We start from the raw sequence: 23974 nt of genomic DNA on the forward strand, positions 1-23974 counted from the left end.
GGAGGCCTTCCTACCAGGGTGGGGTAGAGGTGCTGATGGCCAGGAGAGGCACTTTGCCCAGCCCCGGACAGCTGCCATCCGCCAGGCTCACCGGTCTGCTGTTGGCATACGGGAGGCCCTACGGGAGCAATTCTCAAGTGGAGGCCACTGACTCTACTGAGGGGCTTCTGCCTGGGGACTGGGCCCTGGCCCAATAGAAGCTTCCCTCCACAACCCATCTCCTGACCCTGTTTGGACAAATCATTAACACCAGAGTTTGTCTCAAAATAATATGTTCTGTTTAATTTTTTTAAATATCTCTCAAAAAATAGTATAACTGTTGCAAACATAAAAAAGCTTTTGTTCATTTTTGATGTTGACAAAACTATGTACAATAAACATCTTGTTGAACCCTTTCTTTGTGATTTAACTGGGTGATGGGGGTGCTTGAAACCTGGAGGGGGGGAAGGGGACTTGAAACCTGGAGGGGGGGAAGGGGACTTGAAACCTGGAGGGGGGGAAGGGGATCAGGTTGCACGGTGCTTGCCTGATTTCCCTCTCCTGCCTGGGCCTCGTGTTCGGGGTGCACCATGGCCACGGGATTGGGTGGTGCACCTGTCGGTTGGCTGGCTGGGGTGCTCTTGGGATGTGGAGGCCTGGGGGAGAGGAGGGCCAGGGAGAGAGAGGGGCTGGGGAACTGGGGGGGCTGGGGGAGAGGGAGGTCCAAGGGGGGAAAGGGATGCTGTTGTGGAAGGGGGGTTTGGTGGGGCGGAGTCATGGGGTGCTGGAGGAGCAGGACCAGGCACAGGAGCAGGCAAGCTGCAGACCTCCCTGAGAGTGGCAGTCAGGGACGTGCGCTGCTGGACCAGCTCCTCCATCAGCCGGTCACGCCACCGATCCTCTGCCTCCACCCTCTCTCTCAGGATGGAGTTGAGCTCCTGCACGGCCTCCACGTGCTGCCTCAGGATGTCCGCATAGACACGCCTGTGTCTGCGGCTCCCATGTCCCCGAGATGGAGATGGAGGTGGGGCTGGGGTGCTGCGGCCCTCTTGCACGGCTGGTCCGGCTGTGGAGGAAAAGAAGAAGACACAATCAGTCCTAAAAAACTGGACTCTGTAGCACTTAAAATACTAACAGGATGGTTTATTAGGGGATGAGCTTTCGTGGGCCAGACCCACTTCCTCAGATCAGAGTAACACGGCTACATTTCTATCACAATCAGTCATGTGTGCAACAGCTGTCCAAAAGGGCATGCCCTCTCCTTGAGACAGGGGAATCAGACATTCTGAAGGTAACACTGTGTGTGACCTGGGCATCAGCCTGAGCATGACAGGTTTCCCTTGTGCATCACCCACTGTGCACCCACCTACCTCCCCCTCCCCCGGGTGTTACACAACCTCACTGCACTCACCTGCTGCTTCCTCTCCTGCGCCAGATGACACCTGGGAGGCCTCTGGGGTCTGGGTGACTGGCTCCAGGGTGAGGGTCGCCGTCTCCTCACTGTCCTCCTCCTCTGGCACCATGTCCCCGTCTCCAGACTGCTCTGGGTCCTGATCTGGAGCGTCCACCACAGGGTCTGCCAATCCTGACTGGACAAAACACCGTGGTGTGCGTGCTTCACCACTGCCACCCAGGATCTGGTCCAGCTCGCTGTAATAAGGGCAGTAGTAGGGGGCTGCACCAGAACGGGAGCTCTCCTCCCTGGCCTTGACGTACCCTTGCCGCAGCTCTTTCACTTTGGAGCGCACCTGGTCCTGGGTGCGGGGGTAGTGTCCCTTCTGGGCCAGGGCCTCTGCCATGCGGCCATAAATGTCGGCATTTCGCCACTGGCTTTTGAGGGCTTGTAAGGCCTCCTCCTCTCCCCAGAGCTCCAGAAGGGTCTTGAGCTCTGGCCCAGACCAGGATGGTGCCCGGCGTTTGGAGCCCCTGGCTGGGTCCCCAGAAGGCTCTCTGGAAGGGCCAGGAGGGTCTTGGGGCTGGGACATGCTGCACCAAAGTAGCCGTGTGCTCTGGCTCCTTTGCTGCAACAAGTGGCTGTGAGGGTGCCTGTCCCTTTAAGAAATGGCTGCAGACAGGAACCACAGACATGCAACCCATGCCCCAGATTGTCCACCAGGGCTTCTTCCTGGAGGCCAATATTTTCGAAAAAATGGCCTCCCCCCGTCCACACACACTTATTTTCGACGGATCTCCGTCGAAAAAGGCGTTCTTCCTCATGGAATGAGGTTTACCGCCGTCGAAAGAAAAGCTGCATTCTTTCGATTTAATTTCGAAAGAACGCAGCTGCAGTCTAGACGCAGGTGAAGTTTTTTTGAAAAAAGGCTACTTTTTTCGAAAAACCCCCTGAGTCTGGACACAGCCTGAGAGGGGAGCAAGGCTGAGATGTAGTAGGTAAAGCAATCAGGAGGAAGGTGTAAGCAACCTCAACTTTCCAATATGTTATTTACATCATATTTATGTCACTTGACCAAGCATCTGACATTCCATCATCTCCTGCCAGTTCTCAGAATCTGACCACATAAGCTCACAAACTCTGGACCTCCCAGGGGAAAAATTCTATGGTGGAGCTTGTATAAAGGGGCTAAATCACTGGCAGCTCTCTCCAGTGGGGAATAAAATGGAAAAGACATGTCAGGATGGTGAACAACTACAATTAAGTTGGATTGTGCTTCATGGATGCTGCTCTGCTGTCACAAGTCACTGTAGAAATGATTAAATTAGAGAAGCCCCAAGGATTCTTCTAAGGACAGCACTCCAATATCTGGCTAGACCCTAAGTCCTAGAGGAGCAAAGGTAGCAGAAAGCCACCATTCTCTTTGGTCTCCCTGAGTGTAAGAATGAAGGAAGTGAGAAATGGGGCCATAGTCTTGAACATCTCCTTGAGATTCATTATGGGGACTGCCCATACTAAGAGCACTACCATGTGTAATATGTTCTGCAATTAGTCTTCTTTTCCATTGGAAAAAAAAAGGATACACATTAGTTTTATGCAAAAACTTCACTAATTCAGCATGACACAGTGAAATCCTAAGTATTGCTCCCTCTTTTAAGAGTGTAAGTGTGCCAAACACAACCCACAGCCTTAGATATGTTTGCTGAATCAACGTGAAAAAGGGTCATTCATACATACATGTATTTAGGAGTGCTGCCAACACTAGGGTGTGGTGTTTGGTTTTGTTTCTTATACTGACTGTGTGCTTTTCTTCAGTAAGCATCCTGCTGAGTAGTTCCCAAGCACCACTGCATATAACAACATGCAAGAGTTGAACTGGAACAGCTAGGGGTGACTTACTGATCTGGTCCTTTTTATCTGGAGGCAGATCCTTATCAAAGCCTAACCTCCAGGGTCTAAGATTTCATGTAAAATAAATTAATCCTCTTGCCCATATGGATGCAAAGATAATCTTTAAAAGGTGAAATAAACATAAACTGATGCTGTCTATCTAAGTCTGCTGATTGCTTGTAACAAGAGCCTCATCCATCTTAATAGACTATTAATCCTGAAGCCTAACGATCATTTAAAATGACAGCATTGTTAGCTATTTCACTGCAAGAAGAGGGGGTTATCACAGCATAAAGATCTCTGGTGAGTGGTGTTTCTTATTGGTATCTCAGGTAGGTAGAGCTTGAAAGACCATTACTATATTTTTTTCCAATTCAATACTATAGGATATCCCTATAGTAAGGCAGTCATTTCATGCTCATCTCATTTAGATTTAGTTCCTGTTACAAAGAAGGGAACAAGAAGTGAGCTCAGAACCAAAGTATTTTTTCTTTAGTACATTTTTTGATAGTTAGTTTTCCTTTCTGAGTGCCTTTGCTGTTCCTGGTGTGGTTCTATCTAGGACAGGAAAAGAACTGACAAAATATTTGTTGGAAAGTCTCTTCTAATAGGTTGTAATCAAAGCTCCAATCCTGCCCTTACATCCTGGAGCCAAATGGGAGGCAGAGAAGCTCATTTGGTTAATCAGAACTATCCTGACAGTGAAAGGCATGATGGTTTAGGACAGGCAGGCATGGGGCTGGATAATAATTGGTGTGGCACACGTTACTATTCCTTTAAAAAAGACCAGGACAACCTCCCTAGCCAGCATGTGCTGGTGACTTGAAGCAACGGAATGCTAATAGGCATATTAACCAGTCATTCCCGCCCCTGGTTTCCTGACTTCTAGGTAGCAGTCATGCCTTGATCGGTAGATGTGCAGGTAGGGGGAGAGAAGAGACTCCTTCCCTCCCCAGGGCATCCATGCTACAGAAAGCAGGAGTTAGCCCCAAGTAGAGATGCAAGTGGCTCAGATAACAATCCAAACATCTGGGTATTTGTAGGAACTGAACCAAGTCTCTGAATCCTTCAGGGCTTGTCCGTTGCTAAATCACAGCATCTCTTTTGTGTCTTGTGATTTTTCATTTGCTTTATGTTTAGCCTTGTCTTGAACCACTTCACTTTGCTCCAGGCACCAAATCAAGTGGCTCTCTCCTGTTCATAACTATCTCAGATATAACAAATCAAATTCTCAAAAAATGGCATATCAGTGCCTCCAATACTTTTTTAAAAAACAAAACATATAAACTTTAAATGCTAGGGCAAACACTCCTGTGTCTCTTGGGAAAGTTTGGGGAAATATTTTTTTTAAAGTAAACGTCCATTAGATATGAAGATAAAGAGAAACAGATGCACTGAAACTGTGTAAGATAGTGGGGGATAAATGTGACAGCTAACAGGTAAGAATTCTAGCAAAGGAAGTGCATGGTCTGCTATTTGAAAAGAACTTTAAAATATTGATTTGGACTCCCAGTTCTATGCTCATGCTACTCTCTGAAATACTTTCAGAAAAAAAATTAAAAGTACTTAGAGGTTTAATCCACTTTTGCCCACTTTTCTTTCTTCCTCTCTTAAAACCTGATTCAGAGTCCACTATTATCAGTCAGAGTCTTTCCATTGATTTCAATGGGCTCTAGATCACACCCTTTAATGTATGGGTGTGTGAACTCTGCAGCTGGGAGCATGCCTCCTAGCTCAGATAGAGCAACTTGTGCCACTTCAGCTAGTGTGCCAAAAGTAGCAGTCTTGACATTGTGACATGGATGTTAGCAAAAGCCAGGTACCTGAGCTCAGACCCTAAGTTTTCAAGCAGGCTTGAACTTTGGAGGCTAATCGAAGGCACTGCCTGTGTCACAAAGTTCACTCTGTTTCTATTGCAAGCTTGAGTCTGTCTACTTAGGCTTGGATATTTAATTCTAGCTGCAGTGTAGAGGTCCCCATGAGGCAGTAAACAGTCTGACCCTCCTAAGTTGGCTTCACACAGTCTGCCCATAGGCACTCTCCACCCCCACGATGAGATCAAGACAGAGATCTCACTGTGAACATTAACTTGCACTGCAGTAGCTCAACTAGCTGTTGGGTTTGGTCAAATCAGAATCACCTGCTGGGCTTGTTTTGTACATTCAGATTTTTTTAATAGCTTCGCTCTTTGCCCCACATTAAGCTTGACATGTTGAAGACAATGCAGAGGAAAGTGAATGACAAGAAATGGAGATCACAAGTCTTGAGAGTTTGTTTACCTCTTTCATGACAAGTTAGTCTGCTGCTCCAGTTAGTCTGCTGCTCCATGTATACTTCCTACATTATGGTAGGAAGTATTCACAGTGTGTTGGATGCAGGTTTAATTCCTATGTAGTATCCCATAGAATGTCTACTTGTCTACATTTTACCAGCACTGCTCAATAAGATTAGTGTGTTCTTACAAAAGGAAATATTCTGAGCCAGACCCTCAGATTATGTAAATTGGTCTTACTCCACTGATTTCAACAGAGCTATATCAATTTATGACAACTGAGGATATGGCCCTGTATTTAGTCATTCAAATGGTGGTGAAGCCTATGATAACTGCTGAAATGGGCAGCAAAACAGAGAAAGAAAAATGTAAAGGGTATAACACCCTATGCACCCAATCTGGTACCAGAAACAGGCATTGCTTATATCCCTCTTAGTTCATGATTAGCCTTGGCTAGTCCTGTTGCCAGTGCTGCCTTCCTTACAGGGAGTTGTAGGGATCAGGAGAGGGCAGTGCAACAGATTGAGCTTTGCCACTACAGCCTGGCTGAAAAGGTCAATTGTAGCCAGCTGAGCAAGCCCAGGCCAGAAGGGCTAATGGAAGCAGCTGTGGGCCGCATTAGCCAGAGAGCTATATAAGACAACCAGAGAGCAAGTGAAAGGGGTGGAGCCAGAGTGTGTGGCTGAGTGTATACCCAAGCCAGAAGGAGCGTCTGGCTGGCTGAAAACAAAAACTCTGTAAATAGAAGGTGGTGGGAAATTGGTACTGATAATAAAAGGCACAGGTGACTGCACCAGAACAGGTCTCTGGTTGATTTGTGAGTGAAGAAGAGGTCCTAAGGCCAGGGGCCTGAGCAAGGACCTTGGCACAGTGGAAACATAATTCCCTGTAACTGCTGGAAGTAGGGGATCCTGGGGTGCTGGCCTTGGAATCTAGTATCTATCCCCCAGATAATCCAGCTCTGGTTACTCAGTTACAATTAGACATCCCAGCTATGAAAGTGTTAAGGATGACTATTTAGGCAGGAGAAGAGACTTCAACCAGGGAGATCTGGGGAGGCACATAAAAGGGAGTTTCTTTCCCCCTGAGAAGGGTCTAGGATGAAGAAAACTATTAGGAGTAGATTAGGCTCTGAAACAGTGTCTGTAAACAGAAAGGAAATTCCTAGAAGAAGCTACTGGAATTCCTCAGGAAAGGAGTCAGAAAACCTGTTAGGAAAAAGAAACTTGAGAGGGAGGAGGGGAACCCAACCCTGGCAGTGCTCAGATAAAGATGGAACACCATAGTCTATAGGTGTTGAGGTGAAGAGCAGGGAATTTCAATGTAGTTCCAGAGGGACTTGGATCTTCTTCCAGGACTCTCTTTTTGGACTTTTGTTGCTCTAGCAGGAAGAAGAGCTAGAAAAACGTGACAACACTTGAGGGTGGGAGCCACAGAAATTGTAGTGAGATACAGACTATCACAAAGTCAAATAAGTAGGGCAAAATAAAGACAAAGAGCCTTGCAATGCTATGCTCAGATACTAGAACAATGGTCACCAACCCGTCAATTACAATCGACTGGTCAATTGATAGGGCTCATCCAGTCGATCGTGAGGCAGTTGGTCCCTCCCCCCATTTCCCCTCACCACAAAGAAGCCCCACTTCAATGACAATAGAGGTAGTGCCGGCTTCCTGTGGGGTGGATCGAAGCCCTGCAGCTGCGTGCCACTTCTGGGGTTTCCAGAAGTGCGCTGGCTGCTCCTCTCCCCCAGGTCTGTGGCTTGCCAGGAACTTGGGTGGAGGGGGGGAGTTGGCCCCAGAGGAGGCACGTGCTGGGGATTCCCTGCTCTGCGGGGAGGGGAGAGGGAGGAGTCCCAGGAGGAGGCGGATGCAGGGAACTCCCAGTCCTCTGCCCCCAGCAACACCCTGTCCCCTGCCCTCATTGGCACCCTGTCCCCTGCTGCAGAACCCTGCCCCCAGCACCCTGTTCCCTCTCCCCTGTCCTCCACTGGCACCCTGCCCCCACCACAGCACCCACTAGCACCCTTCTCCAATACCATGTCCCCTGCTCCCACCAGCACAGTGAGGCTTGGTGTGTGTGTGGGGGGGAGGGGTGTTTGGAGGAGTTATTTTTTTGCATCTCACTTGTGTGGCCCCAACTGACTTTTCTGAGGGTCAGTGACCCCTGACTCAAAATAGGTTCCCTCCTCTTCTCAGAAATAAAGACAATGCAGAAACTTGTTGTGTTTGACATAGTATTTTATTTAAAAATGAAGCCTGGCCAAAAAAAAAACAACCAATTGGGGCCAACCTCCCATTTGGCCACAGCATCATAACACTCCTGCACCACCCCCAACCCAAGACTCTAGATCTGAGCCTATCATACATTGGACCCCCCTGCCCTGAGCCTCTCACATACCCCAACCCAAATTTCTTCACTCTCACATCCACAAGCCTGTGGCATGCTTAGTACCACAACCTTCTACCTGATCTCAACACTCCCCAGCCTGGAGCCCCTTTCCCGAGCCAGCATCCCCTTCTCCACCTCCTCCTGCATCCAGATTTCCTCCAAGAGCTTGCACCTCTCACCCCTTCCTGTATCCAAATCCTTCATTCCCACCCCAGAACCCACACGTCCTGTCTCAACCAAGTGAGGGTATAGCTAGACTGCAGGGCTACATCTAGACTGGCATGATTTTCCGGAAATGCTTTTAACAGAAAAGTTTTCCGTTAAAAGCATTTTCGGAACAGAGCGTCTAGATTGGCACGGACACTTTTCCGCAAAAGCACTTTTGCCATTTTTGCGATCGGGGCTTTTTTGCGGAAAATAAATCTCAGCTATCTATACTGGCCCTTTTGTGCAAAAGTTTTGTGCAAAAGGGACTTTTGCCCGAATGGGAGCAGCATAGTATTTCCGCAAAAAGCACTGATTTCTTACAGTAGGAAGTCAGTGGTTTTGTGGAAATTCAAGCGGCCAGTGTAGACAGCTGGCAAGTTTTTCCGAAAAAGCGGCTGATTTTCCAGAAAAACTGGCCAGTCTAGACACTGCCCAGGAGTTTTTCCAGGATTCCAGAGATATCCCAGAAATAACTCTTCAGCATCCAGGGATGCGTTTGTTGTTCTGCTTTTTTTTTAAGGGAACAGCAAACATGCTCTTTCGATAACCTCTGTATTCCTCGTTTTATGAGGAATAAGGGGGTTTCCAAAAGAAGGTTTTTTTCTGACATTTGGTCCAGTCTAGACAGGCCAAATGTTGGAAAAACTTCCTACGGAAGAATCAAGGGAAAAAAAAGTGGCAGTGTGGAGTGTATAAGGGCTAGGGATAGCCAGTGATGGAGAGGAGGAGAATAGAGAGGGTGGGGCTTCAAGGAAGTGGTGCAGTCTTGGGGGAAAAATAGATCAATAGATCTTGGCTTGTTCTGACATTTAAAAAGTGATCTTGGATGTAAAACGATTGAAGACCACTGTACTAGAGGTATTATGGTTGTGAGTGAAATTGCTTGTAATATAGGGGTGTGAAGGGAGTATGAATTCTAGGTGTTACATCTCAGGCAGATAAAGCAAGAGCATGGCTTCAACATCAGCCTTAGAGTTGGTGCAAGGTCCATGCTTGTGATGTATCTGCAGGGGATGTAATCGCGTTTAGTAAGAGCTTTCATAGGTTTACTGTGCTCTGCATTGCCACCTCCTGGTAACTATGGTCTAATGCCACAACTGTGCCTATTACAATTAATAAATCCGTAATAGCAGAGACACCCATAAAGACTACTTCTGCCCCAATAAATTCATCTAGAAGGAAAACATAGATACCAGAGTGGTGGTTGCCAATAAAACATCCTAGAATCTAAATTTTGTTGTAGAGGACAACAAAAATTATTAGGGGACTGGGGCACATGACTTATGAGAAGAAGCTGAAGGATTTGGGCTTATTTAGTCTGCACGAGAGAAGACTGAGGGGGAATTTGATAGCAGCCTTCAACTACCTGGATTAGGGGTTCCAAAGACGATGGAGCCAGGCTGTTCTCAGATAGAACAAGAAGCAATGGTCTCAAGTTGAAGTAGGATAGATCTAGATTGGCTATGAGGAGAAACTATTTCACTACAAGGGTGGTGAAACACTGCAATGGATTGCCTACTGTGGTAGTGGAATCTCCATCTTTAGAGGTTTTTAAGGCCAGGCTTGACAAGCCCTAGCTGGAATGATTTGGGGTTTGGTCCTGCTTAGAGTAGGGCATTGGACTAGATGACATCCTGAGGTTTCTTCCAACCCTAATCTTCTACGATTCTAAATAGACAATAAAAGATGCACTGGATAATATAAAGGAGAGAAATTAGTGAGGAAGGATTAGAGACCAGGAAGGAACCGGTCAGATTACTTACCTGTACAAGTCTGAATATTCTAAAGCTCGTTTTATTTTGTTACAGTTAGAAATTTCCACACTTTTCACCATCTCACCTTCCCTGCCAATCCAGAGGAAATGTACTTCAGGGACATCAAAGGAGCTCTGTCTTTTCTTACATGTCATATTGCTAAATGGGGACATACATCAGTTCCAGCAAGTAAAATGTTGCTGGAAAAGTGATAGTCCCCTTGACCTTCATTTAAGTCTCTTTGAATTACACTTGGATTTACTATCTGATTGGGGTGCTTTCTTTTGGGCATAACAATTAGAATTAGTGTCATTCATTAAGCTGCTATTTTGTCTTAATACATTTCATTTGTAAGCACTTTTGTTGTACAGATCAAATTTGATTTATTTGTTATTACAAAACAGCATAATATATTGATTCATGACATGAGACACATTTTTTCATTCAGATATTGGGGTTATCAATGATATTTGATATATCATGCCCCAGCTTTTACAGGATACAATAGAGTATACTTCTTTAAAAAAATATTCTCAGCTTTGAATGTTAATTTAACCTTCTACCTGTGACTATATAGTCTCATTTACTGTTATCTATTTTTATTCTCACTGGGGATTAGTAAGCAGATAGTAGTATTTCCAGCTGTCCTTTTTGCATCAGTGTTTGAAAACAATATAGACCACAAGGACCATAATTACAAAAACAAATTGCTGGTACAACTGTTTTGTTAATAAGATAGAACCTGTTTTAAGTTCTGAAACTTAAAAGGGTCATTTCATTCTTCAGTTTTCATTAAACTATGCTTGCAGATGGTCAAAATAATTGCATTTTTTCTCTTTTTTTTTAAAGGTTACAGCTTATCTGACGCAATTTGTATATTTCTCTTTTCAGTGTGAGGCCAAATCATTTCTCAAAGGAAAACCATACATGCCAAGGGTAACTCTAGAAATGTTTTGCATTAGTGCAAAAGTTGCATTCATGTACTAAGATGTTTAAGCTCCTACAAAGTTGTCTCCAACCATCTGCACTGCTGGTAGCACTACATCAGTGGGTTGCATAGGCAAAGCCAATGTAATTTAGCTGTCAGGCAGTATTTCATTCAAAACACTTCTGTAAAAAATGAATTACTTAAAGGCACCTACTTTCCTACTTGAATTTGATGTTTTCCATTATTACATGGGTAAAATTATCATTTTAATGGAGCAAGAAACTCTGTGCACTGCAGCTCTTGCATTTGGAAAGGTGTTTCAATTTGCATTATGCAACTAGCCAAATATCAGTGTTTGAAAGACAAGGATCTTGTTTTGTTATGATGCTTCCCCTAGCCCCTCTCTAAAGTACATATAGGCTAAGCATGAAGATCAGGTGAGGTTTTCCTCTGCAATTTTGTGACAAAACATGAGCACATTATCCAAATGAAGTACTTAGAAGCCAGGGTATTGTTTCATAGCCTCATACAAAGAGCTAGGAGAGCTTTATGAAGCTTGAGTTTAATCTTTGGTTCAGATTTATACTATGAAGCCCTCTAAATCTAGAAATACCTTGTACTAGTTTTTGCTGTTCTCCATGATCTGGTAGAATTATGCTAATACAGAGTATGGCAATAACATATGCAGTTTAAATGTTCATGGTCCCAATTGCTTAAGCAAAAAAATCTGAGCTGAGATTATTTTTTTGTGCTTTTAATGCTTTATAAGGGGGAGTGCTGTTAGAAACAAAAATTCAGTAACAGACTAAGCAGCCATACATTGCTGCATTTAGTACAAGAAGCTAAGTCCCTATGTGATTTCTACAGATTCTGGATCTGATTAATGTCATACCACTTTGACTGAATTTATGCTCGGGGAAAGTGCAGAGTGTACTTCCTTCACAAACAGAAACAATATGTGTAGGCTCCTTCCACTACCTGTAGCATAAGCCATAGGGATGAAAAAAAATAACAGGGGAACAGAGATTGGCTTGAGGGACAGAACTAGTGAACATGAGGGTTATTCTTCAGAGACATTTTTTCCACTCTTCTCTTAGGGCCTGATTCTGATGTCATTTGCTCCAGTTTCATACTGGTATAACTCCATTACTTTGGAAGGTGGGCGAATGATACTGATTTACACAGGCAGAGGTGAAATTGGAATCAGACCTTTCATGTCTTTGAGGGTATTAAAGTAGCCTTGGCTGAAACACAGATACAGAACTTTGTTCTCATACAACTCTTGAAGAAATTTTGCATGATAAAATTTATATTATGTTGGAATTATTTGTTTTTTAAGATACAAAGCTGAGAACACCCTCACTTGTAAGGCAATTTGCTCTTATGTGGATTAAATCCATACAAAATATGCAAAATGTAATACAAGTAGGGAAATAAAATATCCATTTGATGATAAGAGGACTAAAGTCATTTGATCGTGCCATATATTTTTACATCAAACACTTGCTGTCCAAAATGACTTGACCGTAATGGATCACATAACCGCATGCAACAGGGAGTCAAAGAAAGAGAATGTCTCAAATTTGCTACTAACAACCCAAAAGCATGTTTTCAGATGTAAAAATATTCATATGTATGGGTTTGCACATAAATGTGTGTGTACACCTATAGTGCATTGTAGGTATTATGGATGAAATCCTGGCCTTGTTGAAGTCAGTGTAGCCAGGATTTCACATTATATACTTAAAATATTGCAAAACTGACTAGTTTCTATCATTGTTAAGAATTTGATATGCACCCACAATACATTTTATTAGAATAAGCAATGTGACTTACATTTGTAGAGTATCCTTCATCCAGAAAAAAGCAAAATTACTTTACAATGTATTTATATATAGGAATGCAGTCATCTCTGGGGATTTATTTTTATCTGTCTTCTGTTACACAAAGAAAATCAGCACATCACAAAATTCCATAGCTATAAATCAATCTTCAGGCCTCTTCCAATGTGGATGACTGATGCTAGCTCCAACAAACCATGTAATCCTCCACAGTATGTCATCATATTGTCTGCTCAGTGTTTGTGGTTGTGCAGATCTCATAATTTTGTGCAACAATACTACAAAGAAGTTTAGGTTGTAAACAAGAGTACTCCATACTCACTGAAAGTGCTAGCAAGAGCTGATGGAGGCAGATTATAATTAGTGGCTGTGTCTAGACTGGCCAGTTTTTCCGGAAAATCAGCCGCTTTTCCGGAAAAACTTGCCAGCTGTCTACACTGGCCTCTTGAATTTCCACAAAAGCATTGACTTCCTACTGTAAGAAATCAGTGCTTCTTGCGGAAATACTATGCTGCTCCCGTTCAGGCAAAAGTCCTTTTGCACAAAACTTTTGTGCAAAAGGGCCAGTGTAGACAGCTCAGATTTGTTTTCCGCAAAAAAGCCCCGATCGCGAAAATGGCGATCGGGGCTTTTTTGCAGAAAAGTGCGTGTAGATTGGCACGGATGCTTTTCCGCAAAAAGTCCGTGCCAATATATTCGCTCTGTTCCAAAAATGCTTTTAACGGAAATCTTTTCCGTTAAAAGCATTTCCGGAAAATCATGCCAGTCTAGACGTAACCACTATGTTTGGGCCTGACCCTGAAACACTAATTCTGGATTACATAAAACTCTGTTGATCTGGATTTGAATTTGTAATTTGGGCCTTTAGGAACAATAGCCCAAACTGCATAACACTGAATCCAAATATCCTAATACTCAATACTTAGAAGAGGTTTGGATTCTGAATTGATTACAAATCTGAACTTTCCACCTCAGTCCTCCCTCTTTTCATCCCCGACAGTTGCCCACCATAGCAAACGGTCCTCTTCTCTCAACTACCTGAAAGCTTCCTTTTATATCTGTTCCAAAATATGTCATCTCTTACAATGTTCTTTACACGTGTCCTGTGGCACAAGTATGTTGCTGACCCAGAAAGAAAGTATATCACTTGTTGAACCACTAACTTTGCATTTCCTTAGCTGGCTCATACTAGAATACTGACCAGCACCAACTTTGTTTAGCTCATAAAATCAGATGTGATAATGGCCCAAGATAGGTATTACTGAATATAACATTCTGTGGGTTTTTTTCCTTCTTTGAATTCCCAGCTTATATGCCTCGTGCATGGATTTTTTTAAAGACTTCATAGTTCTACATGTATTGGATGCTACATGCATTATATATTCCAAAACAGAGAGAAGTCAGAACATGGCTGTATTTGTTAAGCAATATGGAAATTTGTGTGGGTTCAAAATTTCCATTTCACTCTTAAAAGCTTTCCTTCCTCATCAGGGCTGAGGCATAGACTGGTGTGGGCAAACTTACACTATCTCTACTAATATTGTATCCACCCTGTGAATAGATGGGCCAGATTCCCAGTTAATGTACGTCAGCATAGCTTTACTAAATCACTGTAGCTGTGATAATTTGTACCATCTGGAAATCTCATGCAAATGACATCCATTTCAAGGGGTTTCCTACCACTTTTAATTACTTATTTTTTTAACTAAAACCAAACATATTGACCAATTTTTTGTGTGTGACATCCACACTCTGTTCCTGTTCACCTATTTCTATATCTTCTGCCATACTGATGGGGCAACAGACACATAGCAACCTGTCTTATTATTAACATGGGTGGCACCCAACCACAAAAAGTAGAATTCTTCCTATAGTAATCACAGTTGGTTTCATCCCTAATGCCAAGACATTAATGGATAGAAAGTTCAATTTGAGTGATGGAGGGCACTCTGTATTTGCTCTGCGATGTCTCAATTTAACCAAACTCTGTGTATCATTCTGCTCCTGTGTCTTTTTGAGAAGGCCATGCAAAAGATGAGAGGTGATGATGCTGGACTCAGCCAAATCAGCTCTCTTATTTGCTTGCTGAAGAATAAAATGTGACTTATAAAGGAGTACTTTGAACCTCTCATCTCAGGGCATTAGGGGAACAGCATTATGACCTTGATGAAAGAAGACCCTTGTATAAAAATGTACACTGAGGGATAAGGATATTGTACTGCTACATTTTTTTAGATCCCTGATTCAAAGACATTATGCCTCGTTTTTTCCCTGGTGTGAGGCTGACCTGAACACAACAGAAAGATTCTTATGGAAAAGACTGCCAACTGCATGTCAGAAATAATTATTCAGAAAGATAAAGTCCATCAACAATAAAGAACAAATAGAAGAGAGTGTGAAAAGAGCTGCACATCTGGGAAAACTACAGTCCAAAAGGGAGGGTGGAAATAAATATCTCCCTATCCCCTTGATCTTAATTATTAAATAAGTTTTTAAATTACGTAACACTCCTCCCTTGTTTTCCTCATGTTTCTCTATCACCCTCATCACCATAGCATCTGAATACCTTATGAATTAAAGCTTTTCTGGAAAATAAAATGCTGTTAGAATATATGAGACTTAATACTATATATAGACCGTGATGGCTTCAAAGAGATTGTTATGGACTATTGTGCAAACACATATTTACAGAGCTTTTGAAATATAGCTCATGAAAGTATGTATTCAGGGATGGTAAAAAAAGCATATTAGTGACCTGACAGATCATAAAAGCTCCTTTGAAACTATTATGGGCTGCAATATCATGTATATACTTATTTAGACAAATTAAAAAAATCTGTATTGGTACACTTGGTGAAAATTCTCAAGAAAGTATATGCCCCTCCCATATTTAAAATATGGCTGTGGATGTTAATGTTTTACTTTGCTATGTATAAATATTATGGAACTTGATATTTAATTAGATGGTTTACATTCAATTACCCAGGGTTATGAGAGTGAATACTATTTGTTCTGACTACAGCAGTGACACTCTGGAAAGGCTTGATCTTAGGAGGGGCTTAAACGTCCCAACATCCATTGTCAAAGCATCTCATCAGATTAACCCATAAATGAACAGTGAACATGCACCTAAACATTTTGCTCTGTTTGGAGATGGGGCAGAGGAACTATTTAGATCAGGATGCAGAGCAAAACTCTACAGTCCCAAAAGAAGGGTGGAAATAAATACCCATCCTAACTGGAGGCAACATACCTGCACTGTCTCTTATTCCCAAACATGCTAAAATAGAGCATAGCTGCAGTGGCACAAGCAACAGGTGGGCTGAGCTACCAGAAAGTACAGCCTAACCTCTCAGATATACTAGGAGCAGCTCACTGCTCTTGCCACCTCAGCTACACTTGATTTTTAGCTCATGAGCTCAATCAGAGCTCATGGGGATAAATCCTTGAGCTGGGACTTACATACCCAGCTCAAAGTAAAACATAGACTTCGATCTTGCAAGGAGAATCCCTGTAATTGAAACCATGTGGTGCTTTTCAAGCACAAACGTGTGCAGCATTACTTTCTTTGCAAACTCAGGGTCTGAGCAAGCCATGTGTTCATTTGAGGTTGTATTTGTCTGTTTTGGGAACTATGCTCCCCCAGTGCATCCAGACATAGCATGTATTTGCATTCCATGGGAGGAAAGAGATGTTATTTTTTAACTGTTTCTGGAATAGCCTATGATCTCTTTCTATATAACATGGGGGGGGAGGGACATCTCCCTGATCTTTATAGAACAGTGCTTGTCCCATTTTCAGAGATCCTAGGAAGAGACTAATACCAACAAAGATTGAAATTAATCTTTGAATTAAAAATCAGGTAGTGATGCTTCTTCATCATGATCATGGCAATGGGGTTTGGAGCTACCCAGGAGAAATGTCATTTGATCTAAAACACATAGTGAATTGGGGGCTCTGCTCTTCATCAACAGAAAGGTGATGTACACACAGAATCCATTCAAGCATCTCTTCACTGTTTCATCACAGTGTTATTCATCAGTATAGAATAGGACAAATTGTGTGTTCATCTAACTAGGTTTAAACACAGCATAAGCTTGTCTGAAGTAGAAGCATAACAATACTTGGTTTAGTTCCGCTAACTAGAAAGCTGATAACTGCAGTTTAATTCTGTAATGTAGACAAGGCTTACGTAAGGAGCATTAAGTCTCCCTACATCAATCTTTGGCTTCTTTGCTGAGGAAGCCAAAAAGTGACTCTCTTGATACTGGTTTTTGTAATGTGGATAGAAACTAGACTGAGATCAGAAACTCACTTCATATAGGCAAAGCAAAGAGATGACCATGAATTTCAGGCATTAAAAAGTGTGGATTTCTGCTCATCACCTGAAAAGACCTGTATCTTGTTACTAATCCTCTGAGTCAACTAGTACTCTAGATTTTACACATGTTTAATATTATTCTATCCCAAACCAAACGGAAAATGACCTTTCACTAATTTATAATTGCATTTGTCTTCTTTCTAACATTTCTTAGCTTGGTCTTATGTTACAAAGGTTGTTATATTTTGTTATGTGCTGCAATTACATAATCTTCCTAGAGTTTGTGTATGTGTATGAAAACTGATTGTGTCAGGTGATTGCCATCTTTCTGGGGTACAGACACTGCCTTGATGAATAGTGGTGTAAATGCTCCAACAATTTTGAACATAAATGTGTCAGCTCAGTTCTACATAATGTAGAGAGGTCCTTTCATAGACTGGATAAAAGGGGGTTTATGAATCATGGAAAAAACATGCTTCCCATGGAAAAAAAAGCACATTATGTGAATTTTCTTCAGAAAGTCATCAAAAACCCACATGGAACCTGCCCAAAATATTTTTAGTCACTTTTATCATTGTGAAGGCTGAGAAGAGCTGTTCATGATGGTTAACAGGATTTTAAAATAAATAAATAAACAACACTACAAAAGACAGGTAGTTTATTTAATTTTTATTAGGGTAGAGTTACTGTTCTTTTACTACAGGCAACCATCCACATTAAGAAAAACTCTTGTCAGTTTTTACTAGATCTGGCTTCTACTTTCCTCAGATATAGGAAGGTTTGACTTAACATTCACTATCCAACAAGGCATCATAAAATCTCTGGCAAGACAATTTACATTAGCTGTACAGTAAATCACATAAGGGATATGCATGCTCATTTACAAAAAAGAGAGACATTCCAGTGTACCAGTAACACTTAAGGAGGCACACTTTACAGAATTTCAAATATTTTAAAACTGGCATTTAAGACTCCCATTAAAAAATATCATGGTGATATCTTCATAACCATGTAGGCAAAACAAACAGGGCAGAAATGTGGGCAGCTGACGTTATTTTTAACACTAAAGGGCCATTAAGGATTCTTGAATCAATTTCTGTATATTTTCTACTTGTGGTAGACACCTGAAGACTGTTACCAAACCTACAGAAGATAGAATATAAAACTTGTATGACTCCAGTGTTCACTTCCCCGGGGCATCTGGCATTGGTCACTGTCGGAAGTCAGGACACTGGGCTAGATGGACCTTTGGTCTGACCCAGTTCTTTGGTCTGTCCGTTCTTGTGTTCTTAGTGCTAGCAACAAAATTATGTAATCATCGAGCTATAAAAATACTAGGTGAAAGGTCATACATTTGTCTGCTTTGTCTCATATAAAAGATGGTCATGACTGTGTTTAGACTATTGTGTAAATGATTACACTAACGTAAAGGCTTATTTACATGGCAATTTAGTGTATGGAAAGCCTGAGTGTAAATCCACAATACTCTATCTTGTCACACATACACTTGCTGCATGGAATCTGCTACCCATGTACAAGTAGTTTCATAGTGCTCTTTAATGCACCCCCATTTCAAACACGTACGCCCATTTCAAACAACAGCACATGAAAACACACTATGTAATTTTTTTAATGCACAGGAGAACAGTCCATGCAGACATTGAACAGCAAATTGGCATGCTATAGACTCACACGCTGACTTGCTGAGTATTCAAACACTGTATAGACAGGACCTACATTAGGAACTCTAAGGTGTAAGGAATTTACTATAGTGTACATATACCTTCTATCCCTCTAGTTCCTGAGTTATATTTGTACAGTGTTCCTAAACTATATAAATGACACCCCCAGAATAGCTAGTGCTGCAGTGGTATAAACAGACCCAGGGGCAACTCGCACAGGCACTTCCCAAATTCTGGTCTCTAGTGCATCTTGCATCAAAATCTGTTATGGACATATTAAATGGAAATGGTTTTGTTTGTTTAATTTCTTCAGTTTACACTTTTTATGGTGAAATATATAAATAAATGGGACAAAAAGACAATGAAAGGGAATCAGCTTTCTATTTGTTCTGTATCACATATAGCATAGCCAGGGTTAAAGGAGCTTGAAAAGATCTCACAGTATAGCTCCCAAATGCATGCTGACTCTCACACCCAGAGTGACAGAGAAACACACACGCTATTCCCTGATTGGAGGTAGAGGGAGTATTGTTTCATGGCTAGAACTGGTTGGCCCAAATTGAGGGCTCCTGGGTTTAATCTTTGTATCACCATAAACATTCAAGTCTTCCTTGGGTAAAGGGCTAAACACAGGCAATCTCATTCCTAAGTCCCCCATGGTCTAGCCACTGGGCCATACTTCAGAGTCTTCCATTAGTAAAAACTGGCCCTGCAACTGGAAGTACTAGGCTTCAGAGGAAACTGATTCCTAAGGGGCTATAAACAAAAAAGGAATTATGCTGAGGAGAGCACCTGAGGTAGCTATTAATCCCCTGAAAGAGCTCAGGAAAGTGGGAAGTGGTTACTGCAGAGATAAGTGACTGTGAAACTCTGTTTTATTCTTCCTGCAGTAAAGCTTGTTAGTTCTTCACTGTTTTTATTAGTGTGTTAGTTTTCTGAGTGCTGTATACAGAAGCAAATTAATACTATGGTTAATACCAGTAGAATCACACATGTACCATACAACCAAAGACTTGTTTAAGAAAAATTATCTTTGAGCTGTCTTGATGATTTCACAAAATTAAAATGCATTTTCAACAACAGAGAGACTCATACTTTGTGGCTCAGGAAACCACATTGGTTATTTACCACAAACTTGGTGGCCACACTTAATTCCAGATTGATTCACATTTATAGTAACATGCAGCACACTCAACCATGCTCTTTGTTGCACTCACATCTTCATGGATAGATTGCTAGAAACTGCATGGTACTTATGTTGGCCAGCAGTATTGTTAATTTATAGTCTAATGAGTATTTGGTTTATTTAAAAGAAATAAAGACCTGCAATTGATCAGATTTGTGGTTCTCGGTGTATAGTTGTGGGAGGATGTTATTCCAAAATAACATAGTGTGTGTCTATACTCAGCCTTTATTTTGAAATAATGTTGAGCTGGAGGACTTCTTACTCCGACTCATGGTAACCCTCATTTCACAAGGAGTAAGAGAAGCTGAAGGAAGATAGTTCTTGCTGTATAGACAGCACCAATAGCTAAGTTAAGCTATTTCTACTCAAACTATGCAATTGATGTAGCTGAAGTTGTGTAGCTAAATTTGACTTTAGCCCTACTGTGTAGATCTATCCATATGGACAGGGTCACTGAAAATATACATAGAAATGACAGAAGACAAATTGGTGTGTAAACTGCATCTTTTAACTCCTCAAGCAAGCACAATTTTTGGGAAATGCCATTTCTTCTTCTTTGTTTCAAATGCATCCATTTCCTTTTACATTCCTGATCTCAAAAAACCTTGAAGTTTCATGCAATTCAAAAGAGCCTCAGAAAATAATAAAGATATTTTGTGGAAAAACTCCTTAGTCTCTTGGATAAACCTGGAGCACTGACTCTTGTAGCTGGAGGCTTATTTTCAGATCCTCCAGAGAACAGAAGTGAAAAAAGCGAGAAAGAGAGCAATTTAAATAATCATAACTTCATGAAACAGACTTTTCTTGTAATATTCTTCGGTAATGTGTAGTCAAAAATAGATTTACAATCAAAGTGGGTTTAATCTGATATGAAAGCCTTTGCCTTAAAAAAAAAGACACTGTGGTTGTTTTTGTGTTAGCTCATCAAAGAGCCCAAGAATGTAAAATTCTTAATAAATCTGTCTGTGTTAATTACATTGCAGATGGAAGGTCTTTCTAGATTCAGATTCTCTTCTCTGTGTAGGCACTAGGAAAGGTTCCAGAGGAGAATGTTTGAAAGGGTATATCCATCAATCAGCAAGCAGACTCTCAGGTGGACAACTGGGAAAAAAATGTGAGGCATTCGTATTTTGACTTCGATACTTTAATAAAATAAATTATTACAGTACATAAGGAAATATGGACTGGTTTAGTTCTTTTCCTCTGGGAAAAGAGAAACTAAAAGGCAAAATTCTAAACCAAGATTATCAGAAAAATCTCCAAATTACATGACCACTCAGAAGATCTCCAGGGACCAAATATAATCTTAGGACATATGGTACCAGATCAACAGTATAGTCTGCTAGACTTGTAGTCTGTAGACCTTTGTGGATCTGCAGTCTGGTTAGGAGCTGCAAAGGGGTCTCCATTCAAAGTATTTTAGAGACCTACAAAGTAACAAAGCTTGAAACCCACAGTGCACACAATGGAAGGACAATACATAATTAGATTAAGAACATGTACAAAGATTGGGAAATGGGCAGTTTGTAAAAAATGTCCAGTTAAATGATGAAATATGGCATACCAACATCTCGACTCCAACTGGATAAAGAGAGGAGAATAAAATAAAACAAACTGGAGCATTGTTTTTATGATACTGGTAAATTATCATTTTTTTCTTTTTTCATAAAAAGAGGCCATTTCAAAAGGGCAGGAAGAGCAGGTTGGATGGGAGAGGAACTATATTTTACAGCACTTTCATTGCTGTACTTGATGAGAGCTAATAAAAATTCTTAATTGAAAATAAGTACCTTAATGACAATATCATAATAAGGAGTTATATTTCCTATTTATTTGCATATAAAATATCTTGCTTTCTGAACAAATCACAGCAAATTACTCTGAGCAGCTTTACTTATTGGCCATTATAATGAAAAGATAGCTAATATGATTTTAAGTAGAATCACCTGTGTTAGGTTCTCTGTACACATTCTTTTCTGTGGCTGAGCGCAAAATTAGATAATCTCCTAATTGTTATTGAAACATATATGATCACTTTCCCAAAGCTTTAGTTGGCTTTTCAGAAGTGGAGTCAGCATTTAATCCAACCATTTGTGACATGGTTAACACCCACAGTCATTTCCTGTTATGCCTGACACTGACTATAGTGGGCTGCTGTATATTTTCCAACGCCCACTCTGCTGTCTTTACAATCAGATTATGCCATTAGACATAGACAATGAATCACTTTAATTGTTGTAATATGACCAAACTGCTAGCAAGCCTTAACCCTTTACCAGTACTTTATTGCTAATTATGTACAGACCTGCCGTTATATGGTGTTAAAAAAATAAATAAAATAAGAGTAAAGCAAAACAATTCTGTACAAATAAACAGCACTGAATCCATGTATATTAGCATTCAACATGAATATAGAGCCAAACCTACAATCCTGCCATGATCAAGTAATTCTTATAAATGTGAGAAGTATGGATTATTTGCCTGTTTAACAAGGACAGGCCAATGGCTTTCAGTGTAGAGTTGCCACATTTTGCTGAGCTTGCTGAGGACTTTAGAATTCTTTTAAATAAAGACTATCAAAAAAGCCTGCTTCCATTGTTGGCAATGTAATCAGAAGTTAAGCAGCATTCATGACTGAGAAGAAAGATTAAGGCAGGAAAAAAAGCATTTTTAACACAGTAATTTCTTGCAGAAAACAATGACTATCTTATTCTGTAAACCAGCTTCAATAAATAGGGATTGTTAATGCTTTCTAAGAGATCATGCTAGAGAATTGTTCTGTTTCATAGTGATAGTTTTCTTTGGAATGCCATGAAGGCAGAATGCGAATTGCTGTGTGTGTGTGTGTGTGTGTGTGTGTGTGTGTGTGTGTGTGTGCGCGCGCGCACATATGTGTGCGTGTACACATATGTGTGCGTGTGCGTGCGCACATGTACTTTATCAGTAGTGCCATTAATGTGCCTCCTTTATACATAAATTGCTGTAGATATACTAGTAAAATGGCATATTTCTCTAATTATTTGCCCCGTAGCAAAATGATGCATCTTCCAACTAGAGTTTTGTTGAAATGCTTATGCTAAACCAGTAGATCAGCTGCTATCGTTAGGAAAATAAAGTATATATGAAAGAGGGTAATTCAATGTATGAGGGTAGAACTAAAAGAATGGACAAAAGCTGATTAACCCACTGGAGCATGGTGATTTTTCCAAAATATGTTCTTATAGGCCCCAGTCAACCATCACTGAGGTTGTTTACATTGAAGAGTTTACACTAGTGCCATTTGGCATTGGTTTGTGCCAGTTGAATGCAAGATTGGGTTTCAGTATAAAAATTCAATTGTGTAATCAACTCTCACTATTTAAGTTGGAATTTTCTGTTTAAATTGGACATAGGGAGTCAGATCACCTTCTCTCATGGAAAACTGATGGGGTTGGACCTTAGAAAGAGGGAGGAGAATGTTGTGTTTTCCCCTCATGGAATTTTCTTTGAACTAGTCCATTTTTGATGGGAAGAGATTGGAGGCCATGGATTTTGTGGCAGATGTTCACTACAAAATCCACAGGTGTCTAGAATATGTAAAAGGGAACATAGAAGTTACCATTATCACCTTACAGTCCATTGTATGGAATGTAGCTCCTTTTGTTTAGTTACTCTTTTAAAATGAAGTCTTTGAGGAAGTTTTTCAAGCTAGAAAGCTTGATGAAGGTAGTCAATTTAGGGGAAAATGAAAAAATCCCAAGCATGATTTCAGAGAAAAACAAAACACAGAAAGAAGTGAAAAGCCATTAATCAGACACAGAGAAAGGCAAAAAAAAATCTTATAAAGAAGGAAAAACTCTGGAAAAACATAAAAGAACGAAGGCAAAACATAGGAAGGACACATTTGGAAAACTGGACATTTTGCCAGGAAAATTCTAGGAAAACTAATGTAATAATGGAAGCTTTAAAAACTGCATAAAAATGATGAAGATAAGAGACAGAAACATTTATTATAACAAACTAAGGGAACATGCTGTATTATAAGATTTAAAAAAAATAAATGTAACAGTTTTGAGAATGATGATTCTGGGATACTTACTTGGTATATATTTGCAGATTTTAGTGAGGTATTAGCCAGGATTGACACAGTG

The 23974-nt window shown here is 41.1% G+C and overlaps 1 protein-coding gene across 1 annotated transcript; it reads right to left on the reverse strand.

Moving 5' to 3' along the window:
- Window positions 1–417: 417 nt before the first annotated feature.
- Window positions 418–1837, reverse strand: LOC149524008 (uncharacterized). Its single transcript, XM_089780347.1, has 2 exons — window positions 1391–1837; window positions 418–1045 (listed from the first exon to the last, which is right to left on the reverse strand). The coding sequence occupies exons 1-2, from the start codon at window positions 1776–1778 to the stop codon at window positions 507–509; spliced, it is 927 nt and encodes a 308-aa protein (XP_089636473.1). The 5' UTR covers window positions 1779–1837; the 3' UTR covers window positions 418–506.
- Window positions 1838–23974: the final 22137 nt, after the last annotated feature.

This window comes from Pelodiscus sinensis, chromosome 8 (genome assembly GCF_052426305.1).
Source record: "Pelodiscus sinensis isolate ZL-2025 chromosome 8, ASM5242630v1, whole genome shotgun sequence".
In the NCBI taxonomy this organism is placed as follows: Eukaryota; Metazoa; Chordata; order Testudines; family Trionychidae; genus Pelodiscus; species Pelodiscus sinensis.